The sequence below is a fragment of the Drosophila simulans genome, chromosome 4 (assembly GCF_016746395.2).
Source record: "Drosophila simulans strain w501 chromosome 4, Prin_Dsim_3.1, whole genome shotgun sequence".
Lineage (NCBI taxonomy): Eukaryota > Metazoa > Arthropoda > Insecta > Diptera > Drosophilidae > Drosophila > Drosophila simulans.
Genome location: NC_052524.2, coordinates 870,510 through 897,907, shown reverse-complemented (window position 1 = coordinate 897,907; position 27,398 = coordinate 870,510). Strand labels below are relative to the sequence as shown.

At 35.7% G+C, this 27,398-nt stretch overlaps 2 protein-coding genes and 2 long non-coding RNA genes across 15 annotated transcripts; 2 read left to right on the top strand and 2 right to left on the bottom strand.

Moving 5' to 3' along the window:
- Positions 1–853: 853 nt before the first annotated feature.
- On the bottom strand, positions 854–1,754 carry LOC27208843. Its single transcript, XR_001601072.3, has 3 exons — positions 1,665–1,754; positions 1,215–1,610; positions 854–1,148 (listed from the first exon to the last, which is right to left on the bottom strand). It is a non-coding gene; the product is annotated as an uncharacterized LOC27208843 (long non-coding RNA).
- Positions 1,667–19,321, top strand: LOC27208511 (dentin sialophosphoprotein). Of its 7 annotated transcripts, none has more exons than XM_016184068.2 (6): positions 1,667–1,804; positions 7,332–7,433; positions 16,129–17,596; positions 17,650–17,926; positions 17,992–18,047; positions 18,915–19,048. In XM_016184068.2, the coding sequence occupies exons 2-5, from the start codon at positions 7,341–7,343 to the stop codon at positions 18,026–18,028; spliced, it is 1,875 nt and encodes a 624-aa protein (XP_016037392.1). In that variant the 5' UTR covers positions 1,667–1,804; positions 7,332–7,340; the 3' UTR covers positions 18,029–18,047; positions 18,915–19,048. The 7 variants fall into 7 exon arrangements, with proteins under 7 accessions (XP_016037392.1, XP_016037395.1, XP_016037396.1 ...); XM_039296181.1 differs by adding an exon at positions 7,062–7,120 and having other exon boundaries at positions 1,679–1,804; positions 7,329–7,433; positions 17,650–18,047; positions 18,915–19,321; XM_016184071.2 differs by having other exon boundaries at positions 17,650–18,047; positions 18,915–19,321.
- LOC27209365 lies at positions 18,755–21,473 on the bottom strand. 3 transcript variants are annotated; one of them, XR_001601337.3, is made up of 2 exons: positions 20,307–21,473; positions 18,755–19,259 (listed from the first exon to the last, which is right to left on the bottom strand). It is a non-coding gene; the product is annotated as an uncharacterized LOC27209365 (long non-coding RNA). The 3 variants fall into 3 exon arrangements; XR_001601336.3 differs by having other exon boundaries at positions 18,755–19,242; XR_005544467.2 differs by having other exon boundaries at positions 18,755–19,239.
- A 178-nt stretch (positions 21,474–21,651) lies between these two features.
- LOC6724732 (eukaryotic translation initiation factor 4E transporter) lies at positions 21,652–27,298 on the top strand. Of its 4 annotated transcripts, none has more exons than XM_039296180.2 (9): positions 21,652–21,780; positions 21,940–22,078; positions 22,194–23,535; positions 24,330–24,459; positions 24,517–24,891; positions 25,202–25,402; positions 25,523–25,909; positions 26,474–26,797; positions 26,858–27,298. In XM_039296180.2, exons 2-9 carry the CDS (start codon positions 22,053–22,055, stop codon positions 27,094–27,096), a joined length of 3,024 nt encoding a protein of 1,007 aa, XP_039152114.1. In that variant the 5' UTR covers positions 21,652–21,780; positions 21,940–22,052; the 3' UTR covers positions 27,097–27,298. The 4 variants fall into 4 exon arrangements, with proteins under 4 accessions (XP_039152114.1, XP_016037390.1, XP_044779451.1 ...); XM_044923516.1 differs by having other exon boundaries at positions 21,680–21,872; XM_016180549.3 differs by having other exon boundaries at positions 21,680–22,078; positions 22,194–23,086; positions 23,150–23,535.
- Positions 27,299–27,398: the final 100 nt, after the last annotated feature.

Sequence of the window (27,398 nt, the reverse complement as noted above, 5' to 3'; positions counted from 1 at the left end):
AATATAATATGCCCTTAAAATAGACATTCCAACAGGATAATGATACGAAACGCAGAAGCAAATCGGCTAAGAATAGGTTCACCCAAAATAGAATAGATGTAATGCCGTGGCCAGCATCATCTTCCGATTTAAACCCGATTGAAAACCTGTGGGGGGACATTAAACAATATGTGTCGAAGAAATCCCCGACGTCTAAGGCTCAGATTTGGCAAGTTGTGCAGGATGCATGGTCAAAAATACCCCCCAAACGTTTCCAGGACCTGGTGGACTCCATGTGGTGTAAGGCTGTGCTGGCTAACAAAGGCTATCCAACCAAGTATTAGGCCCTAATTAACACATTAAAAAGAAAAACTAAGTTCGTTCTAAGTCAAGTTGATTTTTTTTACTATTTTTTCATAGCACTGCTATTTTAGAGAACACCTGAATTTCTGCCTATTATGTTGTTTTAATCTATATTTTCGAAACTATTAAAGAAATAAAAGTGAAACATTTGCTAAATTGTTTTAAATTAAATACCTAACGATATTTAAAAAAAAAATTTGACCATTAAAATTGTAAATCATAGGAATTTTTTAACTTAAACTCGCAGGTCCCAAGCACTGCTATTTTTTTGAACACAGCTGTATATGTATGTATCTGCAAACTGCATGCTTACTCTCAACTTTCTAGATTCAGAATTCCTGCGATCGAGGCGCTCATGCGGACACATCGACTCGGCTGGTGATCATGAATAAAAATATATATACATTTAGGGTCGGAAATTTTTCCTTCAACCTGTTACAGATACACGTACTCGGTTAGTAAGAGTACGAACGAAAAAGTTTAACATTCGTTTTGGCATATAGATAGAAAATGGAAAGACAAAAATTAAAATAATTTCAAACTTGAAAATTTTTAAAATATTTTAATAGTAGTGTTTTCCTATTTGATAGATATTTCAGAAAAATGTTGAAATTTCAAACTCGACTATAGTGTTACATCTCGGGTTTTCATAGAATATTACATGACATTGACATTGTCATAAATATTAATAGTCCTACTCTTAAGTACTGCTTTAAAACGTCAGTTTTACATGAATTGTGGGAGAAAAGAGCTCATGTATTACACGCACAACAATTAACTAGCCAATTAAATTCAATTATCGTTACCTAAATTCGTTGGTGAAATTAATTAAATAGAAAGCAGCATTTAACATTTCAATTTTCGCTACATACCTCTAGAAACACAGGGTTAATACGACAAACTATTATTTTTAGAAGGGCGCAGGCGCGAACTTTTGGAAACGCCCCCGAAATTGGGAAAGTGGATTCTTATTGGGTTATTTTTTCTAGTATATATATATATATCTTCTTCAGTGGTGTATCATTTGCTTTCGGTCTCTTATTGGCTATAGGCAGGAGTATTTTGTTCTTAGAATTTCACAAGCTGATGGTATCGGTATCGGGTTCTCACTCCTGCTGCTTTTCTTTAAACGATGTCAATACCAACGAATATGGTGTTTCATATTCAGTTTTCGCACCCATTTCGTGTTGGAATAATCTAGTCCTCAGAGAAAGTAACGACTGTGTTCGATTTTTTAACGAAAATCGAGTATACTTTCTTTTATCCAACTAAAATATGTAACTTCAATAATGAGAAATATTACGTATATACAATATACATACCAAATATATCATAAAAGTGGACAGAAATCTCGAAGCAAACAAAATAATATGTTTTAACGCACATTTTACGAAACTTCACAAACAGTGAAGTGATGCTTTGTGTTAACACTTTGCGAGATGAATACAAACGGAACTTGAACGTAAGTCAGCAAGTAACATAACAAAGAGGGTAATACCCTAAATCAAACAATATCATAAATATTAAACTAAAACCGTAATATGGGTCAATAAATTCAGTATATATATTTATGTGTGTATTAATTTTAAAAAATTTCGTCAAAAACGGCGGTGATCTATAAATATATAATATATGTATATAAATATAGTATACAATTTTCGTCAGTAAGTGTCCCTACAAATAATCGGCGCAAAAACATTTGTATGCCCCTTACTTGTATAGTAAAATGGGTTTACAGTATTCTCCTCAATTTATCTAACAAATGTTCATAAAACCCAAAGTTCGTCTGACTCCACACCATAAAGGATTTCATAAATATTTCAATTTTAAGCCATAGAAACAATATACAAGACACTATTGTAACATCAATTACTTTTAAGTATAACAAAGTTCTTACAAAGATTCTCATTAAGTTAATTCTTTAAAAAAAAAAATATACTCTGGACGTTATCACTGCGGACGTAAGGCCAGATAGTGACGACAATAGTGAAACATTTTGGTTGGTTTCTTAGTCTGTCTGCAACAAACCCTTATTTTAAATTAAATGAAACGAAATGTGCATCATTAGTTCGAAAAATAAATACTTACAATCGCTTAAAACAGTGCAAAATATCGTAAAAACCAATGCATATATATTCCTTATACCATGAACAAGTTTAAATTGTACTCTTCGGTAAATTGTATACGGTAAATGGGTAAATTGTATACTGCTTCGGTAAATTGAATACTATCTGACTAAAATGTTGTATAAATTGTATACTAAGCTCGAAATAAAACGTAATCGAGCATATCGATCTAAATTATATTTAAAAAAATATATATTGTTTTATTTATTCTTATATTATTGTACCCGTTACTCATAGGGTAAAAGGAAATATTAGTCAAAACCGGCCAAAACTGCCACGCCCAAGTTTATTTTATAAATAATTTATAATTAAATAATTATAATATAAATTTTATTAGTCTTGTAAATTTCCATCGATTTGACAAAAAACTTTTTGCCTCCCCCACTCATACGCCCTAAAACAGCCCAAAACTGCCGCGCCTACACTTTTAAAATTTTTTTTAGATATTTTTTCGTTTTATGGTTTGTTTTGCGAATTTCCGTCGGTATACCAAAAACTGTTGCCACGCCCCTCCTCTCACCTACAAAACTCCCATAATGGTCACGCCCACACTTTGAAACCATTTTTAAACTTTTTCTTATATTATTCCCCAATATCTATTGATATCCTAAAATGATGAGTAACGGGTACCTGATAGTCGGGGAACTCGACTATAGCATTCTCTTTTGTTTAGTCTTATTTTAAGAATTATATAATGTCCCCAAATATATTTTTTACTAGTAATTAGATTGTTTCTTTTCTAAGGAATTGTAAAAATGCGTTGTGTGATAAGCCTTATAAAAAAGTTGACACTTTCCCACTTTGGATATGTTTTGATTAAAGATTTACGCTTTATAATGCCCATTCGGTGGCTTTTTGTTTTCCTTAGGTAAGCTGAAATGGCCATAGCCATAGACATATCTAAATATGTGTTTAGACATGATTAGTAGGCAAACTATAAATATGTTATATTTATGGGCTGCAATAAACATGTCACGGGACAGCATAAGTGGCAACTACAGATAAGTACGATTGCAGCGGCCTATTGCCGAAGTGTCAAGAGATATGACCACGCAGGAGATGATTAGCGCGGTCATAGGCCTCAAACATAGATTTAAGAATAAAACTCAGCTGCATTTACCAACGCAGACTGCGGCGTCTTTGGATATAAAATATGTACGGAGATGATCGCAACTTCAAAATACAAAAGTTTTGATATCAAATTTTAAGATGAAATATTTTTTGTTATAAAAAGGGTTAGTTCTTTCGTATTTGATGCCTTAAACGTGCAATGTTAAGGAATTACAAGGCTCTACAGCTTAAAAAAATGCATGATAAAAACTTACTTTTTTATGATCAGCATACGCGTATCGAGATCGAAACATTTTCAGCGTACACATAGTTTTCGATACTTTAATTGTTTTGAGAAAATGTCTTCTCGCCATCCAGAAGAACCGATATTGGTATCGGGAAGACCCGATCTCAGTATAAAGGAGAACCGATCTCGCTTTTGGAAAGATTTATCTTAAATAAGTGTTACACTATTTTTTACAACATTCTTTTCATAGTTAATTAATCAATAATTTAACTATAAAGAAAAAAAGCATGACTGTTGATTAACAACAAACCTTGTGGTACATCCCCGGGTGACTTTGAAAATGCTCGTGGCGAGGCTTGTTAAACCTGTGATGGAGATCGGTCTTCTTGAAATATTACAAAAGTGTATTAATAATTTATTTATTTACTAAATTTCTTTAAACACAAATGTGTGAATAAGTCGAACTTTCAATTAAAATAACATAAAATGCATACACATCAATTATATTAAGTGAATATTCCACTCAAGGCTTATTGTTAATATATGTAGATGCACATACATACTCGCAAATGTAAAGCACATGCATTTACATACTTACATACGCACCCGATGCCACAAATATTGTAATACTTACTTACAGGATGTGGAAGGGCCTTTAATTGCCAAAATGTATAACCCTTTAATTTGTCGTTTTCGCACTTTATACCACTTATCCTACAGGAATATTTTCATTCTAACACCAAATCCTATGAAATCCAAAAGCTCTTGTGATTTCTGGTGATTTCTGGTCCAATAAACAAAAAAACGCGCGTTGATAGCACACTCGGCTAGTAATCATCCTGGTGGAAGCTATTTGTATGTTTTAGTAATCGGTTTAGAAAAGATATGTTCCCCCTGTTTCGTATAAATACTACACATTTATAAACACTAGGGAAGTGATTTCAAATGGATTATCAAAAGTCTTAAAATCGAACTTTTCTTTGATTGAATATACGATGTTTAATTTTTTATATTATTTACTTTCATTGCAAAGTGAAAGCGTTTCTAAAACAATATATGTTCTCGCATTAAAGCAATAGCGAAAATTTTTCGATTGAGATCACATGCGAGTTACTGATTTAGTAAATTTACTGTTTCTACGGATACAAGCGGTTTGTATCAAAAGCAAAATAATTAGTCAAGGTAAACTCAATTATCCGCACATTTCATTTTCAAATGTTAATCGTCTAGCAATTTAACCCAATTAAAAATGCATGATGTTTTACGTGTAAACAAAAGGCCATCACTGGGACCGGTACCAGCAGCGGCAATCTGTGTTGTAAAGTTTGCCCGCCCCCAAAAAGAACACCTATTATTTGCCTGTTGACAGTACCCACTCAAGCGAATTATTGCCAACTCATCAGTGGGTATTTTAGTCCATTTTTTATCTACCCCAGTATCTGAATATGTATCGTCAAAAGGCATATGCTTCTGAAATCAACCCCCGGAACTTCCGAAACGTAATCGTTTTCGATTTTAATAGGCCGTCGTATACGTACAATTGGATGACGAGTACACACTTCCCATTTGAAATATGAAACCTGGACAATCAATTGAAGTGAAAGTTTGAGGCGCTCCCTGGCGTAAACAACCACTCAAATTAATTAGGGATAATTGAATTCACATTGCAAATGCGGTTTGCACCTTTTAATGTCGAAGCTTACAAATTAAATTTTAATTATCTTGTCTACCTACACCAAAAAATATTTATTTTTTTATATTGTTGTCCGATAAAAATGTGTTTAATTAGGAAGGCAGGTGAGAATTGTCAATTGTTAAAATCCGATAAGCCAATCAAAACATACTACCAAAATAAAATTTGCTCAAACAAACATGTCGAAGGAAGCGATTCCGACACTATAAAGAACAAATATTCCTGATCAGGGTAACTAGCCGAGTCGATCTGTCCGTATGAAATCTGTCCGTATGAGATCTCAGGAACTATAAAAACTCGAGAGCCTAGATTAGTTTGTTCTCTGATATTTACACGCGCATTCTTACAACCAAAACCGTCCACACTTTTGAAAAATGTGTTGACATTTTTCCATTTTATTTCTCTTGTTAAGTTTTATTGGTATGTCCATTACCGGGTAACGGGTATCTTATAGTCGTGGGACTCTATTATAGCGTTCTCTCTTGTAATATATAAAATGTTAATACAAAATTTGAAGCTTACTCTTACAAACAACCCCGCAGTGCGTTAAACCTCAGGCACTCGTCCCTGCTTATTCGATTTTGATCGAAAGTTTGAGTACATCTGCCAGATTGTTAACAATCTGCCGTTTTTCTAAATACTAACATAATTTTGTCATTATTTACCTCACTGGTTTGTAATTCGTTCAACCCTCGGATTCTCCAGAAGTTAACGAACACCGTAATCATTTGTTTCGCCTGCCGTTTGCAATTTATCCGTGGGCATGTAGTAACAAAGGCATTAAGCTTAACAATCTGTACTTTATAACTTTTTGCTAACCTTATTATCTCTAACGAAATGGTCTCCAGGGACAGGCTCCTTTTCAATTATGCTGTTCTCACGCATTCTATAATTGAATAAGGGAGTTTTCACGTTACGAATAAATTTGTAGTAAAAGTTAATACTTATGTAGTTAGAAAAGTTTCACTCTTTATACAAATGCTGAGGGCATATTGATTTCAGTCAGTTTGCAACGCAGTGAAGTCCGTGTGGGTGCTTCTCAGTTTTCAGCATGAAACTTATAATTCGGTCATTGGCAATTCACAATTTTGGTTTTAACTTCATAAGCATGGACTGGTTTATAATTCAGGCGCTGTAGTAATAGTCGGAAAAGAATTAAAATAATAGAAATGAAATCATATTTTCGTTGTTTATAAATTGTTCTTATTCGCTCTAGTCTTAGTTTTCAGTTTTATTACCCTTTCTACCCAGGTAAAAAGAAACGGTTCCGATCTCGCTTTGATCTTAGGAACTTAATGATAGAGAAACCATCCAAGACTGTAATAACCACTCTTTTAAAGATTAGATTTCTTTAAAGGTTAGATTTCTTTCATTATACCTGTTACTCGTAGAGTAAAAGTGTATATTGGATTCGTTAAAAAGTATGCAACAGTTAAAAGATAGCGCTGCCAACCCTATAAAGTATATATATTTAATCAGGTTCGCTATAAATTTTTTAAAAGTTAATCTGGCCATGAGCCGCTCAAAACTTTCGAACATTTGCAAAAGGTTTCATTTTTGTATTATCTTGTTATTTTTCCCCCAATTTCTATTGATATTCCAGAAAAGTATAATATTTCTCCTGAGCACTTCCACCAGCTGTGTAACGGATGTCTTATAGTGGTTGGTATTTTATTGATTAAAATTTCTTTATCTATGTAACAATAACACTGTAATATCGTCGTAAGGTGCTATAATTTTATGGAGAGTTTTAGAACAGTTTATGTAAAGGTAACGGCAATCCAAAAACAGACTGATATAACAATATTATCTAAGAAAGTGAATTGTTAAGAAAGTTTTAACAACATATTTTAATTGAAAATATTTTCAGCAGCTTTTTTAAATGTATTTAAATGAAAATTTTCAAATGGCTTCTATATCTGTGGCTCACTTTGATGGGATGGAAAACAGCCAAACATCTCAAAGGTCAAATCACGTACGTACGCTAATATTATCCGTATTCAAAATAGCTTTGTTGGTGTTTTATTCCCGCTTTTATTTCTTTTCGAAAAGTTTTATTTTCGTTTTGAAACCTTAAAAAAACGCATCCTGAGACAAAAGTTTAATTCCCCTATGAACGTCTTAGCGAACTACCAGAAAATATATTTAAATTGTATTTTTCCATGATTTTTCCTAAGGTGGGCAATATTGGGTCATTTAGATTAAAAACTTTATAAGAATCCTTAGGAAAGTTTGTCCAAAAATAGACACATGCCAGCAAGTCTTATGCGTCTTTTTGAAAAACAAATGTGGGATACAGTTAACTTCAGCAGGGTCAACAAAAAAATAAATTCGTTTAGAAGGTTATTAATTTCTTTTTGTTCTCATTTTGTTTGGCACTAAAAAATATTTAAATCAGATAAAATTCTATATTCTATGTTCAAATTTATAACCGTTACTCGTAGAATAATAAGTTATACTAGATTCGTTAAACAGTCAGAAGGAAGCGTTTCCGACTATATAAAGTATATATATTCTTGATCAGGATCAATAGCCGAGTCGATTTAGCCATGTCGATCTGTCCGTATGGAAGTCGAGATCTCAGGAAATATAAAAGCTAGAAGGTAGCGATAAAGCATACGGATTCTAGAGACAGCAGCACAAGTTTGTTGACTTATGTTGCCACGCCCACAAGCCGCCCAGAGCTGCCAAGCACACACTTTTAAAAATGTTTGGTTTTTTTTCATATTTTTGTTAGTCTTGCAAATTTTTATCGATGTGCCAATAAATTTTTTGCAACGCCCACTCTAACGCCTTAAGGCCGCCAAAACGGTCTCGTCCACACTTTTGAACCACTGTTAAATTTTTTCTCATTTTATTCCCCATTATCCCAGAAAAATGATCATTTCGAGTTCGCAATCAGTCTAGCTGAGTAACGGGTGTCTGATAGTCGAGAAACTCGACTATAGCATTCTCTTGTTGTAAAAGTGAAATAGAGTAATGTAATAATGTTAAGTAAAAAAGGCAGAAAAATTTAATAAAAGGAAATAGAATTTAAAAGTGAAACAAAACTACAACATAAAAAACACATAATTTAAAAACTATTGAAATATCCTTATAAAAATTTACTTAAGAAGCATACCCTCACTCCAGAAAAGATATTGCGGTCGTAGGGAAACTAGATACTATGTATCTATTCTCATTTTACTCATTCTTCTTACATAAGTGAATTTAAATTAAGGGTGGGGTAACAAAAAAACAGAATAAATTAACGAATGCAAACAAAAACAGTTGAAAGCAAAGTAAACATTAAATCAAGAAAACTCAAAAACATTATTTCTAACTGCATTCAGTTTTAGAGCCATAGGACTAGTCAGCTGTTCTGTCAATGTAAATTCTGTCATCTAAAAAAAACACTTTATTATTCATTGAATAATTGTGCCAGTAAAAACATGATTATAAGAAAAAATCGGTGAAGAGAAAATAATAAATTAATGATTAGAACCATAAAATAATTATTAAAATTAGCGATGCTAAATTAAACGTTTCTCTGAATTTTTAAAAATCCTCTTTTGTTTAGTTTTTGCGCACATTATAATTTGGTATTGATTTTATTTTATTTTTGCGTATTGTTTGATGAACATATACATATTAAATCGTATTATTTTATATATAATACATATACATATAGTTGTTATATTTTTTTATTGAGTCGAACTAATATCCTGTCAGTTGACTAAGCAAAACGCTAAGAAATAAAAAATTATTGCAGGAATAGTTTTCACGTCTTTATTCTTTTCATCTCAGCTTAAGACTAAATGTTAGTGACAAAAATCTTTCCTAAACTGGCGTTTTGCTTACATTATTTCTGGAGTGATATCGCCGCTTGGGATATTGATTGTACACAATGAGTGGCTAAACACAGTGGACAGTGCTAATTATGTGATTACGCGACCATATATATTATAATAATAATAATACTAAATTATAATTATATAAAACATATAATTGTACAGGAGTACACTTTGAAAAAAAGTTTTCCAACTGAATAATGATATAAATTTCTTCTTTACTTTATACCTACATATATGTACATATATTAACCTTTGTTCTTACTATTGATTGTTATAAACTATTAAAGCTCACGCCATTTGTTATGACTACACAAATTGAAATTAAATAATTGTCTGATACTAAAAAATGAAAACCTATACCTAGGAGTCATGCATTGAATGGCAGAAGAAAAATTAACTAGTTATCCCTTTGTTATTTTATTAATCGCCAACATAATTTTGCTTAAAAAGTAGTAATGGTGGGTTGGAATCAACTAAGCTCAAACATCCGAGCTTTCCACATCAATAAAACTAAAGAGCTACCCTGGAGCGTCATATCCCTATGTAGGGTATTAAGAATTTCCTTATAAATGTCCCTACTTATTAATTTCTCCCCATAGATCGATCCAACCGTCCGCAAATGTTTTTTGTTAATTTATAAACTTTCGAGCGAGTAGCTCAAAAATAAATGGGAATCACACATTCTTTTCAATAGTGCCGCTATTTTAGCGGAGAAAATGGGGCCGCATTTGTAAAAACACAGTAGAGTAAAGGTATGTAATAGATTAATTGAAAAATATCTAGTTCAAGAATATAGTCTTTACCACTAGACGAGTATCTACGATAATTTAAAGTCGTTAAGAAATGTATTTAAAAATGATCCATTAATGATTAAATTAGCAAACCAAATATAGAACTGAACCCTTTACAATAGGTTAAATGGACACTAGAAGAATCAGTATGTCGTGAGCTAATTATTGTTAAGTATCGGGCTCGCTTCAATGTGTGTGTGAAGAACAAAACGAAATGCGCATCACGAAAATTGCCACGCCCATAAACCGCATAAAACTATCACGCACTCTTTAAAAATATATGTATTTATTTCCCACTAGTACTCCCAGTGTGATAGGTACGGATATCTGATTGTATTTTATTTTGTTTTTGTACCATGCTGTACACAACCACATTTTTCGAAAAAATGTTTGCTCTTTCTAGACAAAGTGTTATCCTTTTTTCATGCGATTAAATATTTTGTATACTCTCTTTGCCTTTGATGCTGAAATGTGAGGACCAATAGGGAAGTATGGTCTCTCACAATAATACTCCAGTAAAAACATTTTAACATCTCGGATGTGTTAACCAGGGCCCAGCTCACGCCTGCGACAGCTAGTGTGTATGATTTTTTGATAAATTGTCCACCATCCTTCCTTACCCAGTAACTGAAACCACTTTCTGTTCGTCTGGGGGCCCTTCTAAGAATTTTGTGATGCGTGGGGTTGCAAGCCCCTTCTGAGAATAACTCCTGGCGCTTACCTTTAAAATAAACGATATACATATGTATAAGAAATAAGATATATTTCCTTATCATCAATCACATTCAACTATCTAAGCTGTAAACTCGAGTCAAGTCCTTTTCGCGAGGGCTATATAGTCCCCATAATAAAAATCAATTGGATAATGATTCAAAAGTGGGCGTGAGTAAAATGATATTGTCATATTGGTAGAAATTGGCAAGCCAAAAATAAATAGTTGCCAAAAGTGTAGATTTGACGGTTTCGGAGGTTGCTAGGAGTTAAAGTGGGGATGTCTATCAGCTGAAACCAACTTACAATCCGTCTCTCGAATCGGTTTGCTTAATCTCACCTCTTTAATGTTTATAATTCCCGAGATCTCCTCAGTGGTTATACATAGACGAACAAACAGGCGGACATGTCCAGATCGACTCGGCTAGAGATCTTGAATTATATTTTATATACTTTAAATGGTTAGAATAGCGTCCTTCTTCTTTACCTTTCAGCGAATATCTGCAAGGTGGAACTTGACACCATAAGACATTAATTTGAGTTTGGTAAAAAGAGAATTGAATTTTGTATTCCATCTTAACACCTGGCTCTTTTCTGAATCTAAGTTGTTCCGTTGGCTTAAATACACCTTTTCGTCTTTCGTTCCTATGCCTTTGTGCAATTTGACTAAATTATCCATTCAGTCAATTCACAACAGCAAAGTAGAGAGTAACTATTCTTCCGTGTTTTACGGCCTGTTGCAATATGTCTCTTTATTATAATGGCTAGGGTAACGGGTATAAATACGCATCGATTGACAGCCCATGTGTAATTTCCTACGCCGATGACATATAAACACCTGGGGTTAAAGACCTTTACTATATGTCGTTAAAAAGGCATTCGCTTTACAAATACTTCTATGCTATGCGCAAAAGCAAAACAAATTATATTATTTCACTTTTTCTTGGATTTTTTTATACACTACGATTTGTTTTTATTCATAGCTGCTATTTATCAATAGTTTAAATATCAACATATTTAGTAAGAATTGCCGTTTAAATTTTTTTAATATGTGAAAACATGACTTGCACTAATTTAAAACAAGAGAGAACGCAGGGATCTCGGCAATCAGATACCTGTTACTTAGCTGGTGTGATTGCAAGAAAGAAATTTCTTTTTTTTGCAAATCAATAGAAATGGGCAATAAAAAATTAAAATAAATAAAATTATTTTCTAAAAATATCGAATATCGCGTTTGACCGCCGAAGTGTGAAGACGTTTTTTATCGAGCTCCGCACAAAATCGGTTGTTTTGAGTGAAGTGAACGCCAAATAAAGTAAACTAAATAAAAAATCCGAAAGCGAAAGAGACGCTCTATGCGATGCAAAATCGCTTAAATATATAGTGATTTGTTATCTTAAATTATAAAACTATGAGTCAGAACGACACTCGCGCTCAGCGACAGCGCGAGCAAGACGAACGTCGGCTCTCAATTCAACGCAACAACGCGTACTTCTCCTACGTCTCACCGACAATCCCAAACGCAGACATCGAGCGGTCAATAACCCATAGCCCAAGAAACCTTCTTCTACCAACAAATCAAGAAAGGGCGCGCTCCTGCTCCCCCGCTCTCTTAGCGCCGACAGAAGCCCCGTTACCTCCAACAACAACAGCTGGAGATAGACCGACAGCCCGCTCTACCTCGTCATCGGCTGCACCCGCTCACGCTCAGACTGAGTCAGCGAAAGCAAAACCGCAAGCAATAAACGGTACTGCTGCACTACCAGCAAGACAAAACGAAAACGTAAACAAAAAAGCTGGGTCGACCTGGCAGACTGGAATGGACCGCTACATTACAATAAAGCGAAAGCTCAGCCCGGAAAAATCAGATCTGGAAAACAAGCCGAAAAATACACGCGACAACTCTACCTTGATCAAAAATGTAGCCCCTGCAAATACCAACAGATTTGCCTTGCTGGTAGATACCGCTGAGGACGTACCGCTGGGATCCGTTGATATCGAACCGAAGAAAACAAAACCTCCGCCAATATACATCCGCGAGAAGAGCACAAGCGGTTTTGTAAATACTTTGATTGGCCTTATTGGAAAAGATAGCTTTCATATAATTCCCCTCGTAAGAGGTACTATCAACGAAATCAAACTTCAGACGAAAACGGAGGACAACTACAGAAAAGTCACAAACTATTTTACCGCACAAAAAATAGGCTTCTACACCTACCAGCTTAAAAGCAGCAAGGGCCTGCAAGTAGTCCTGAAGGGCATTGAGTCTGATGTTACGCCCGAAGAGATAACTGAGGCGCTAAAGGAAAAGGGATTTTACGCCAAAAGCGTGTTCAATATCAAAAACAGAAACAGGCAGCCCCAACCACTCTTCAAGATTGAGCTTGAACCAGAAAACAAGCCTCCTAGAAAAAACGAGGTTCACCCAATTTACAAACTCCAGCTCCTTCTGCACCGTAGGATCACGGTAGAAGAGCCGCACAAACGTAACGCTCCTGTACAATGTACAAACTGCCAAGAGTATGGCCACACGAGGTCGTATTGTACTTCGCCCGGTGTGCGTAGTCTGTGGAGATCTCCACGACTCCAAACAGTGTCAAACTAACAAAAAAATGCATGCGAGAAAAAATGCAATCACACAGCAAACTACAGAGGCTGTCCAATCTACAAAGAGCTGAAAATCCGCCTTCACAAAAGAATGAACACGGCGCGAGCACACCAAGGAACAGCTACGCTGATACCATCAGAGACAAATCCTGAAGTAATTTTCTCGAAAGCAGCAAGTTTCGCTCCCTGGCCTACATCCAACACTAACAAGACAACATTTGCAAACGTTTTAAAATCAGGTATGACGCCTCCAACCCAAAATTCCCGAACTCCACATGAAGTGCACACAAAACTAGATACACAACAAAACTATAACCCAGCTGCGCAGCAGGAATCAAAAACTGAAGCTATGATGCAAGCCTTACAACAGAGCATGATGGAATTTATGACATTTATGAAGACCACCATTCAAGACATGATGCGTAATCAAAACCTTTTGATACAAATGCTTGTAGCTACGTGGAACGCCAATGGCGTCTCACAGCGCAAACTTGAGCTAGATCAATTCCTGCATGAGAAGCATATCGACGTAATGCTTCTTTCGGAAACTCATCTCACAAGCAAATACAATTTTCAAATAAGAGACTACCATTTCTACGGTACAAATCATCCCGACGGAAAAGCACACGGTGGCACCGCCATACTCATAAGGAACCGTATGAAGCACCACTTTTACAAAGAATTTGCGGAAAATCATCTTCAGGCCACATCCATCAACATTTAGCTGGATGACAACACTCTCCTTACACTAGCGGCCGTATACTGCCCCAGCCCAGATTTCGCGAAAGCCATGGAACCATTGAACAGGTGAATCGTATTACAACGGAAATAAGAACTGCATTTGAATATCGCGAATACTGTACAGCAGTATTTTTAGACGTATCCCAAGCATTCGACAGAGTCTGGCTCGACGGCCTAATGTTTAAAATTAAAACATCCCTACCCGAAAGCACACACAAACTTCTAAAGTCTTACCTCTATGACAGAAAGTTTGCAGTGCGGTGCAACACTGCCACTTCCACTGATCATACAATTGAGGCTGGAGTCCCCCAAGGCAGCGTTCTTGGGCCAACCTTATACCTCATCTATACAGCCGACATCCCTACAAATAGTCGCTTAACGGTATCCACATTTGCCGACGACACAGCTATCCTTAGCCGTTCAAGGTCCCCTATCCAAGCTACAGCACAGTTGGCACTGTACCACATCGACATTGAGAAGTGGCTCTCTGACTGGCGAATAAAAGTAAACGAGCAAAAATGCAAGCACGTGACGTTTACGCTAAACAGACAAGACTGTCCTCCGCTCTTGTTGAACAACATACCACTCCCGAAAGCAGATGAGGTAGCGTACCTAGTAGTACACCTTGACAGAAGACTCACATGGCGCAGGCACATTGAAGCCAAAAAAACCCAACTTAAACTCAAAGCCAACAACTTACACTGGCTCATCAACTCTGGTTCTCCGCTCAGCCTAGATCACAAGGTCTTGCTCTACAATTCTATATTGAAACCTATCTGGACCTATGGCTCACAGTTATGGGGCAATGCCAGCAACAGCAATATTGACATCATACAGCGAGCACAATCAAAGATTCTGAGAACCATCACTGGGGCACCGTGGTACGTTCGGAGTGAAAACATCCAAAGAGACTTAAATATCCCATCAGTTACCAACGCAATCACGGAACTCAAGGAAAAATACCATAGCAAGCTTTACACGCACCCCAACCACCTCGCGCTATCTAATCCAGCTCAGCAGCCGTTCCCGTCTCCGGCGAAAGGACCTACCAACCCAGCGAATAAATTATTAGGGCCGTTTAATCATAGAATAGTTGGAAAAATAATACAACTGTTCAAAAAATACTTGTTATAGTTAAGATTTTTAATCTTATTGTTAGTTCTTATACAAGAAGATTCAATAAATAAAAAAAAAAACAAAAAAAAAAAATAAATAAATTTTCTAAAAGTGTGGGCGCTGCAGTTTTCGGCTGTTTGTGATCATTTTTTGGGAAATCAATGAAAAATTTAACAGACATAGAAAAATGAAAAAATATCGCAATATTTTTTATGGCCAGCTCGATTTGAGCAAGTATGGATGGTCGAAAGTGCCTTCTTCTTTCTGTTACATACTATTCAACGAATCTAGTATACTAGGATATAACAGCCAGCTAATTAACCAAATTATTTTGTATGGTCATGTCCAAACGGCATTTGAGTTTCATGGACTACTTTAATAATGCAAAATATCTCGATTAAAGAAATTTTGGTTTTCCAACATTAAAAAAATGCTCAAAAACATATATCAATAGTTTAGTTCGATACAGCAATATCCCTGAACTCCTCCAGTTACAGACCTGTGTAACATGTAGATAGAAAGTAATTTTAAATCTTTGGTTTTTTTCTTTGCCCCAATTCTATAAATAAAGAATTATGGAATTTTTCATGGCTTACACTTAACCTGACCTTACATGTTGTTTACATCTTTTCCTTATAAACTTACTTCTAAAATTAAAAATTAAATCGTTTTTTAAAAGCATGGGGAGCTAGTCTTATAAGGTTTTTGGGTCTTAGGGGGGCCTCCATTCCTAATCTCAACATTATGGCTTTAATAGTTTTATAGACAAACGGACTGACAGAAAATATATACTTTTCACCCTTTCATATTTATCATCAAATATACTGTATAATTTCGTATTTTTTTAATAATAAAAGCTTAATATTTGTAGGTTAGCTCCGTTTTGCTGTACGGAGTGCAGATTGTATCCTTGCACATTGAAGGTCAAGAGCGCCTTTGCTTGGCGCAAATATCAAATACATTACTAAAACAATTCAGTTACAACGAGATACACAACAGGAGAGTCGCTCTTGGCATTACTTGTGTACAATGTACACCCGTGCAATTGGAAATATTGAGGAGAGCGGGCGCCATGCCAGTGAGTTCCCGACGATGTGGCATGATTACCCGCAGGGAAGCGGAGCGTCTATGCAAGAGTTTCTTGGGCGACAATACACCACCACGACTACCTGACGACTTTGCGTTCAACGTCCAGCACAAATGTGCTTGGGGCTGCCGCGGATCCTTTCTACCCTCGCGCTACAACTCATCAAGGGCTAAGTGCATTAAGTGTTCATATTGTGGAATGTTTTTCTCGCCAAATAAATTTATTTTTCACTCACATCGCATAACAACTAATGACAGGTACGTTCAGCCTGATGCAGCGAACTTTAATTCCTGGCGTCGACACATGTCTCTGAGTGGAAATGATTACGATGAGAAAATAATTCATGCATGGGAAGATGTCAAGGCCATGTTTAATGGCGGCACAAGAAAGCGGCTTGTTGGAAGCAGCAATAATCCTCGAAGTCCTGGCTCACCAACACAATCCACTGCGGTAAGTTCCGGAGTTGGCAGCAGTTTATGTGGCTCCCCAACGAATTTCGAAAGAGATGCCAAGGAAGTCCACGGGAAATCGGGGTCCTCGCTCCCACAACGCTCGCAGATCGACAGCCAGTACAACTACGGAACTGTAGCTGCAGCCGCTGCTGTAGTTGGTGTAACGGCGGTAGCAGCTGCAACAGTCGGCGTTCCCTTTAACTTACATGGCTCAACCGTCCTATCACCTCTGCATTCCCTTCGCAATGAACGTGATCTTTCTATAATGCCAATTTCCAGGAACTTTGTAGTGGACTACATGTGGCAGCAGAAGGACCAACATTATCAGCAGCCTTACGCAAGAAAAATCCCTAGCGGGGACAATAGCGACTCAAGCCTAGACTTTGATTCCTGGGTTAAAACAGACTCAAACAATCCAATATCGAATGCGAATTCAGTTCGAACGTCGGATAATTGTTCTTTGAATATTAAAAACGAGTCCCATTCCTCAATTTATGGCATTATAAAGAATCGTAAGCTCTCTGGAGTGGCAAGCAGCGGGCTTAACCTGTCCGATTATAACATTCCTTCCATTCTTAATTGCTCTGCGTTTAAGCCAGTCGTCGCTTCGACAGCCATTGTGTCAACTTCTCTGTACACAAGATCCAATGAATCAACACGAACTGATTGTAACAACCCAGCACAATCTACAAAAACCACAACGGTTCTAACGCACAATAGTATTTCAGCCTCTTCCCACCAGATAGTGGGTCATAAGACTTTTTCGCCAATTTTAGGAAAAATTCATTCTAATTCCGAAAGTAAGCAAAATTCTCATGTAGCACAAATTTTATTATAATAAACGTATTTTCAGAGAAGTCAATAGTATCTGTTTTCGCAAGTAGTTCGACTAGAAATGCAGATGATAATGATGATGACGACGAAGTAGTAGACATCGAAACAACTGAAGATGAAGGGAAATTCACAGTTCAACACGCTGACAGCCCCAGAACACAAGACGACGCTATTAGCGGAAGCGACAGTACCAGCCGTTCTCCGTCTACCAGTACAAATATAGATGTAGAGGCTGATGTCGATGTAGATATTATTACAACAGACACTGAGGACCAACTAGAGTTAAATGTTGGCCGGTACTCAACTGAGAACACAAGTCATTCCATATCATTATTCCAAACTGAGAAAATACAAATTTCAGATTTATCTCCCACTACAAAAACGACGAGCGGCGATAATGAAGCTAACACTCCAAAGGCAAGTAACAATCTTACTTAGAAATAGGCAAAAAGCGCAAATGTTACTTTTAAACCGCTTTTTAATAAGTGAGGGGTCTATAAATTGGGACTGTCTATCGTTGAAACAATCACATTTTGCATTTCTTATTTGTATGATATTTGGTGGCAACACTTTTGCGGAAATGGACAAGATCAAGGCTCAGGTGTGGTTATAGCATTCCTTGGTATTTGGTATTACTTATGATTTAAAAAAAAAAAAAAAACAAAACAATGATTTTTATTCCTTTGATCAATTTAAACCAAAAACAAGAAAGAATTCTAAAGTCGATTGGCTCGACTCAGATACCCGTTACTCAGCTAGTATGAATGCGAAATTTCATTATTTTTCTGGGAAATCGATCGATTTGCAGGAATGAAATGAGAAGAAATGTGACAAATTTGTGCTGCGACTATGTCTCTAGAATCTGTATGCTAAATCTCAACCTAGCTCCTATAGTTCCTGAGATCTCGACGTTCATACCAACAAACAGGGCCGGACTCGGCTATTGATCCTGATCAAGAATATATATACTTTATTTAGTCTGACTTTTACTCTACGAGTATAATTAACGGTTATAATTATATATAGCAAAAAAGGTGTATACCGAATTATATAATGCTTTATCAGAGAAAAGAAAGAGTTCTTACTAAATTCCGTCAACGCCAGTCAAAAAAATTGTGTTGGAGTTTATTTAAGCTTATATATATTTATTTAGAAAGCCAACCAATGAGTAACAAGTACTTACGCTTAATAACGTATGACAAAAATGATAAGTTGGACTGCAAGGGGTATATAATTGTGTACATTGTGTTTACAACATATTATTTTTTAAATCTTTCTTTTCAGGACGCAAAAGGAATAAATGGACATTTAAAAATTTTAGCTCGACGAAAAAAAGATAAGCTTCAAAAGGATCGATGTCTTTCCAAGAGGACATTATCAAAATGTGTTAGTGAGAAATCGCGTATAAAGGGCTTAGCTGCTAATGAATTATCATCCAGCTTGCAAATTCAGCAGCATGTTGACTTTCCAGTATTTTTAAAATCACAATTGCATTCTTTTCGTCCGCAACAAGCTCAACAGGTGGTATCCCTTACAACCAACTCTGTGGCGGAGTCCAATAAATGGAGTTATCCAGTCGGCAACATTGGACCATTATGTTGTTATCAAACTTCTGGAAATAAAAATTGTCTAGATTTTAAGTAATTTTTGAAGAAATATAAAGAAAATTTATCTATCTTATTGATCAAAGACATCTTAAGGCTATGCTCAATATAAATAATTTATCACAAATAAAAATAATTTGCAAAAGCATTGCAAAAATAAATTTATTTTATAATTGTTTTTAACGGTGCCTAAATAAATTGAAATATTATAATACATACAAAAATATAATTTCAAATTGCCTCACTTTGCTAGCTTTCAGAACCGAATAAATAAAATTATCTTGAAAACAAACCAGAAAGCTTCGTTTAGAAAAAGATGCGCCAGTAGCGGAATTTCAATGGTAAGTCAAATTTCTTTGTCTGTTCGCCCGTGTACTGTATTTTAAAGTCCATTTTTTGTTCTTAAAAAACTGTACATTGCAAGTCTAACGGTTTCTGTCATTTTCAAGGTTTTTAAAAAGTTGTAACTTCAACAAGAGATGAGAAACTCAGTCGAGTTTCCCGACTGTCAGATACCCGTTACTCAGGTAGTGGAAATGCTAGCACGAAATTTTATAATTTTTCTTAGATATTGTTTAATTTTAAAAATTGTTCAAAAGTGTGGCCGTGATTGTTTCGGGAGTTTTGAGGTCTTAAGGAGGAGCGTGGACATTTTTGGTATACCGATAGAAATTGGCGAGACAAACAATAATACGAAGAGAAATCAAAACATTTTTCAAATGTGTGAGCGTGGTAGTTTTGGTCGGCTTGTGGTCGTCAGAGTAGGCGTGGAAAGAAATTGGTTGGCAAATCTATAGAAATTTACAAGACCAATAAAAAAATGAAAAAATATTAAGTCATTTTTCAAGTGTGGGCGTGGCAGTATTTGTTTGTGGGCGTTAGAATGGGCGTGACATTAAGTTTCTTGACAAATCGATAGAAATTTTCAGGAATGGTAAGAATATGAAAAAATATCAAAACACCGGGTAAAAAAATACAATACATGCCGTAGAAATGCATGATTAATAATTATTAAGTAACAAAATCAGCCGTATTTTTCGCCTATTGCCTAGATACTCGATACTCAGCATACCGATGGGAAATGATGGGAAAGGTGTAGGCGTGGCACTGGCCAGTTTGACTCGGCTAGTGATACTGATCAAGCGTATATATACTTTATAGGGTCGGAAAAGCTTTCTTCTTTCTGTTTCACACTTCCCAGGTCTTTAGATTTTCCTACACTTCAATTTAACAGGACGGCACATAGAAACTGAGTGCCGCACTCTTAGACCAACACCAAAACTTCTGTATATTAAAAAAAAAGGGACTATGTCCATACAAATAGCTATTTAACTCTAAACTTGGATAGATTTTGATAGAACATGACATTGTGTGGGACCTAACGCTGCGCTTATTTTTCTGGACATTTATGCACGAAGACCATTCCCGAAGTCGACCGAAAACTTATTGCGTGCATTTCGTTAGACCGCTGGCAGAATATTTTACCAACGTTATACATTCCTTGTATAACTCTGCGTACACCTCCAAAAAATTTCAAAATCAATCTATCGGGCATGCTTCGGTAATCGATCGGTGCTCCGGTTTTCGAATTCGTAAGAATTTTTCGCTTTGTAAAACGCGCACTTTTGTCTGGCCGAAATGAAAAGTATATGCCCATTTTTTATATTACTAAGGGAAAAAATAGTTTACTCAGTGGTCTAATGATGTTTATTTATTAGTTATTTAATATACAATTTTATTTCACCAAAAATTTTTTAAACAAAATTTTGCCGTCGGCAACAATTTCGATTGGCACGTACGTTCACAAAAGTTACCCCAAAGGCTGCCACTGTTGGTGAAGTGAAACATGCAGGTGATAATGCTACTAATATATAAAAGAATTCACTATTTTAAATTAAAAGAGGGCCAAAAGTGTTGTTCGTAAGTAATGCAGTAAAAAAATACTTGCGAACATCGGAACTAAAACTGTGAAAAAGGTGGCCGCTGAAAAGCAGCTGTTTACTGTTTAGAAAACATTCCGATAGCAAAACTTTTGCGAAATCGAAAGATTCAGACCAAATCGAATTCGGAAAGAAATTACGATTACCGGAGTATGCCTGATTATTATTTCTTGATTTGTTTTGTTTGTTTTTTTTTAAATAATATATAAATGTTTTTTATTTTATTTTTCAGGTGTAAATAATTTTATAAATTATTTTAGGAAACATCGACTTTACATATATACGTTTATTTTGTATTTTTCAAGTGTAAATACTAAAATCAATCGTTTTAGAAAACATTCGGCACCTCTACTCGACGCTCATACGACTAGCATAATATCGCTATAGCGCCAGTAGGAAAAACCTAAAATTTCTTTTCCACAATGTCACCACTTCAATATTCCACTGTTTCACAGTGTTTCTCTTTTAATGTTTCAATAACAATATTTATAATTCCTTAAGTTTCAATAAGAAAAAATATATTCAATGTCTATATCCCACTCCAATTTAACGTGATATTCGCAAAGCTAATCGAAACATTGTCAGCATTAACATATTTGTATATATGTATGTAAACGTCTTGGGATTATTTTCTCAGGAAACTTAACATAGTCATATATATGGACTTAAAATACATATATATATATTCATTTTCCCAAGTGTGTGTTTGCATAAGTGGTGTGTACTATTTGTATAGTCATTGTACGTTTTCTTCCGTTCATATAGGAGAGTCTTCTGTTCTTAATCGTTTTGCACTATTTTTTTTGGATATCTTAACTTTTGCGACTTTCCGTAATAAGTTAGGTTGGCCGTTACACTGTGAATTATAATACTCAGCAATGGATACATCAAAACTGAGTGCCAGGTATGTGGATTCAGCCTAATGGTAAATTTTGTCAACTTTTTCGATACTTATTCTCGCGTAGTGTTTAAAATTTGTATGTGTACTAATATTGTTTTAACAATCTATTTTACATTAGGTACTCGAAAGTAGAGCTGTTAGCTCTAAGATATGAAGGTAAAAGTCGACAGCGCCCGCAATGTTCAACTCGACTTGAATTGCAGACACTAGGTTTTTGGAAAATTAATCTGAACACAGCTGCGTTAAACGTGTCTAGCACATATTCAAATCAAAACAAGAACCGACTTTCTCCAGAAGCAGATAACTCGAGCTTAATTTGTTCCAATAGCAGCTCATTAAGTTCACGTCGCGCTATGAGAAATCGAGAACGGGCAAACAACTATTACCAGCGCTTCGTACCTACCGATTCTGTTCTAATAAGTGGGGAGGATAAAGATAAGGATGCGCCTTCTCATGGACAGCCCTATAAGTCGAATATCATCGATCACCGTAGCATATCATCTTCGTATTTAATGCCGGCATTTGCAAAGAGGCGTTTTGTCATATCGAAAGGCAGCAACAGCGAGGAAAGCAACGAGGGGATAAATACTTGTGCAAGCAAGGGCAAGGCACCCAGTTCGCCTAGTCGTAAGGGTAGCGAGTTGGATACTGCTGAGACATGTTTGAATTTTGTTCAGCCGGATCACGACCAATGCATGTCATCTTCACCCACATTTTCAACATCCCGCCAAGAAAGGCGGATTGGTAGCGGTCGGCTGTTGCCAAGAAGTGATAATTGGGATTACAAAAACCAGAAGACCGTAGAAGCCAGCATTGAGAATGAAAAGGAAACATCTCCAAATGGATCTGGAAGTACAAGCGGTCTTAATCAGCACAATCAAAGCCAACATCGTTCTCGCACATTCAGTGGAAGGTTAGTTGAACGTGTTCCCGAAGTCACCGATCGTCGTTTTCAATATGACTCCAAAAAGTCTGTTGATCGTCAGGGAATTAATAATCGACGCATTTCTGGTAAGGAGCCTTTCAGTACTCAAAGCCGAAGTAAGCGTGCCAATTCCTATCTCATTCACGAAGAACCTGAATGGTTCAGTGCAGGACCTACATCACAGCTTGAAACTATTGACCTACACGGGTTTGAGGACTTGGAAAACAACGAAGAGCGATCCGTTGGAGATAAAAATGATCAAATTCAACAACTTCATAAAAATTTAGCTACGCAAGCAAGCATCGATGAAGCTTCGATGAGAAACAGCAATGACAGTTTAAATTTGCGCGAAGTAAATCCAGGTGACGAAATTAAGCACACTGACGAAAATATAGTGAATTTTATTCAAAACTCAACGGATCTCGGCCATCCCAATAAAAACAAACCGATTCAGATCCAGTCCAGTCAGAATCCTGAAAGTGAATTTAATTTTGATGCTTTTCTTAACATGCATCCCTTGGATAATTCTCTTTTGGTAAATATATTGCAAAAACGTGATTTATGAGGAATGAGTACCTAATCCATTCAGACCTTACATGAACATTTAAGCGCAGACAAAAATATAAAAAAAACTGCGTTTTATAAAGTTAAGAGACAACTTCAGGGTTACCTTTTTTTGACGGATCATTAATAGCATTCAAATAAAATGTAAAAAATGATATTTGTACCCGTTACTCGTGGTACTCTACTCTATATACAAGATTCGTTGAAAATTATGTAACAGTCAGAAAGAAGCGTTTCCGACTATATAAAGTATATACTCAAGAATATCAATCAATAGATCAATAGCCGAGTCAATCTAGCTATGTCCGTCTGTCCGTATGAACGTCGAGATCTCAGGAACTATAAAAGCTAGAAGGTTGAGATCTAGCTTACAGACTCTAGAAACAGACGCAGCATGTTGCCACGCCCACTCTAACGTTTAATTTTATGTAAATTTTTCACCAGTATCAATATCCCAAAAAAGTGCGTTAGTCGAGTTCCCCGACTATCATACGGACAGGCGGACATGGCTAGATCGACTAGGCTATTGATCCTGATCAAGAATATATATACTTTATATAATCGGAAACGCTTCCTTCTGACTGTTACATACTTTTCAACGAGTCTAGTATACCCTTTTACTCTACGAATAACGGGTATAACAATAACTGTAATTACCGCTAAGTGTTGCACTTCCTTTTGCGGACTGATAGGTATAAAGATAATTAATACCCTAGAATTTATATTTTAAAGATAAGCTAATCATTATTTATGGTACATTTGCAGAGTAATGATGGAACTGGAAAAAGTGAGGCAAAAGGAACATCCCGTTTTAGCCGATGGTTTCGACAAAAAGAAGCTGCGAATAATAATGAGTTTCCAGGGTTTCGGGAATCGCATACTCAAGAAAAACGTGGTATGTCATGATTTTTATTAATATATCAAAGACCTTAAAGTTCACTTTGTTCTTAAGGTATTCCAAGTGTTAAGGATCTGGAAGCCCAAATGACAAAAGTGGATATGAGGACAGATTTAATAAATCCAATAGCAGGGTCATTCTGCCAGACAGTGCAAATGGAAAAACCTATTGCTAGAGACACTGAGGCATTCAAGAAACTTTTGCAACAGTTGGGCTCTCAAGCCAGGCAGCAGCATCCATGCAACGACGATTGTCGTACCATAAACCTCTCAAATATAGCAAATCATGTACAGCTTGAGTCAAAATTACATCAAAAAAAAAATGATGGTCATTTGCAGCAACCAGAGCTAAGTGTTAACGTGCCAACCATGCCAACTAGTAGTCATGTATTTTTGCAAAAACGTTTGGAAATCCAACATTTAATTCAAAGTAAGAAATGTTTCAAAGTTCCGTGTCTATACACTTTTTCTGGTCCTTATGGTAAAAAAATATGAGGTTTCTGGCTGATAAAGCATTAATATTATAGTTTACATATACACGTTTACCATCAGAACGAGAAATTATGTAAAGCATATCTGGTAAAAACTACGTGTCCTTATTTTAATGCTTATATATATATATATAAATTATATAATTAAAATTATAACGACGATTATATATATATATATATAATTATAAAATAATAATTATAATTATTATATAAATATTATGAAACCAAAAAATTTTTAATAATAAATAGGACTTCATTGCGGAGACGTTTCACATGAATTATTGGAAAAAGAGTTAGCTAATCCCAGCACCCCAGCAGCCACAAAGGATGTCATTGCCTCAGTTTTGAGTGAATATTCTCATTCTAAAAGAAGTCCGGTGGTCACAGGCGATCCCAATATTTTTACCCAACAATTTCAGCCTCAATCAGTCCATCAGCACTACTCTCAAGGTAAGTAATTCTCGGTTATATGGTAACTCTTTAAAATTCAATTAATATAATATTTGATTCAGTTAAAGTACCTTATATATTACTAAAATCATTTGTAAAAATCCTTTAATATAATTCTAGAATTGCATTCGCAAAATACTGCCAACCCTACGATTAATCAGCTAATTTCCCACGGTAACTCTCCAACTCCTTTGGCATTTACTCCTACTTCAGTTTTAAGAAAAATGACAGCCGATAAGGATACTCAATCACCAAGCACTTATTGTCAGAACCCACAATATCATGTACACCAACAAAATGCCAAGCAACTTGGTACACGTGAGAGCGTACTTGAGCCACAGCTGACCGCAACAATGGCTGTACAGCCCCGAATGATATTAGGCGGAGGAAACTTTGCAATTGGCCAAAACAATCAACAATTGTCTCCCAACATGTCACAAAGTCGCAATCAACAAGTGTTAAAGTGGACTTCTGGCAATATGCAAATGGTCCATGGAAAAACATTTGGTAAGATGCACAAAAAAGTGTTAGCTATTATTAAGGTACATTTATTAGTTGAAGCTTTGTTTTTTTGGTATAAGTTTTATTTACTTGTTCTCATAAACCTGATGTATATGTATAGGAATTTCAAGAGAAACTATTGAAATGGTTAAATTACCATAAAAAGCGTGCAAATACGCAAGTTCAAAATTCAGTTCTTAAAAGAGGACAATTTTCCTGAAATGGGAAAACTGGATGCTTTTTATAACCGTTACCCGTAGAGTAAAAGCAAAGACATTAGAATAACAAGATGCGCAACGGCTATAAATTGGTTGTGCCAAAGACATTAGAATGATGAGTAATAGAAATTACGATTAATTAGGGGAATTTTTTGAAGTGGACATTTTCTTTGTTGTAATGTAGTTCTCTTTGTGGCAAAGCATTATTTTATTCTCTAGAAATCAATATCTTTGTTAACAGCGCGATATAATAAACTTGAGATCTTCGACTTCTGTATTGATGGATTAAAAGAATTACACGGATAAAGGTACAAATGGACATTAATGCTCTTATTTTTACTTCTTATTTTAGGCCGACCTATTCTGAAAGGAGGTCTTAATTCAATGCCGCATTGCAATTCTGCACTTCCTCTTACTGCCCATAAAATTGAAATGCAACCCACTCATCAACCTCATCTACAGCATCAGCAACTTCGATTTAAAGCAGATCAATCTGTGGAATCAAATCTGAATACTGATAATGTTCACCAAAACATTGCATCTCCTGTTGGATGGCATCAACTTTATCTGCAACATCAGCAACAACATCATCACACACGACAGCAGCCTAGGCAAAGGGTGATTTATGGAGAAATGCACCGGCAATCAAATACAGAAATGTCCCCGCCAGTCCCAGGTGGAATATTACAAATAAAATTAGCTTTATAAATCATCTAATTAGTTGTCTTTATTTAAGGTTTTTCTGACAGCTCCGATTCCGGTAATGTGATCAAAACTAATAGCCTCACATCTCCTAGCTACCAGAGAGATGAGAGGATTTCATCTCCAACCAATCAATTGGCGCAATGGTTTTCCCCTGAGCTTCTTGCAAGAGCCTCTGCTGGAAAACTGCCACTTTTAAATGTGAACCAAGCACTCAGTTTAGAAGAATTTGAACGAAGCATTCAACATTCCTCAGGCGTTGTGCATAACTAACTTTTGAAGATAGTTTTAAGTTCAATACAGCAAATTTTAAAATGACACCGAAATCAAATATTTTCATGTCTAAAATGCATTATTTCTTTATGTTTTGGAGCATATCTGTATAGGCACAAACCTATTAAATAATTCTGGAAACATTACACTTTTAGCATATTAAAGTAGTTTTCTATAAATAAATATACATTAACTCAAACTATTTAATGTATTTGCAGAATGTAATCATTATATTGTATAAAATTATTTTACTGTAAATAACACGCATTATATAAGTTTAAAAAAAGTTACATTTCTTAAAT

Excerpts from the sequence above, each read along its gene's own strand:
- LOC27208511 (XM_016184071.2), top strand. The coding sequence starts at position 7,341 with ATGTATTTAAATGAAAATTTTCAAATGGCTTCTATATCTGTGGCTCAC. Across the intron at positions 7,434-16,128 it reads CATCTCAAAGGTCAAATCAC|GTTAGCTCCGTTTTGCTGTA; the intron begins GTACGTACGCTA and ends TAATATTTGTAG. Across the intron at positions 17,597-17,649 it reads AATTCATTCTAATTCCGAAA|AGAAGTCAATAGTATCTGTT; the intron begins GTAAGCAAAATT and ends ACGTATTTTCAG.
- LOC6724732 (XM_039296180.2), top strand. The coding sequence starts at position 22,053 with ATGGATACATCAAAACTGAGTGCCAG. Across the intron at positions 23,536-24,329 it reads CCTTGGATAATTCTCTTTTG|AGTAATGATGGAACTGGAAA; the intron begins GTAAATATATTG and ends GTACATTTGCAG. Across the intron at positions 24,892-25,201 it reads AATCCAACATTTAATTCAAA|GACTTCATTGCGGAGACGTT; the intron begins GTAAGAAATGTT and ends AATAATAAATAG.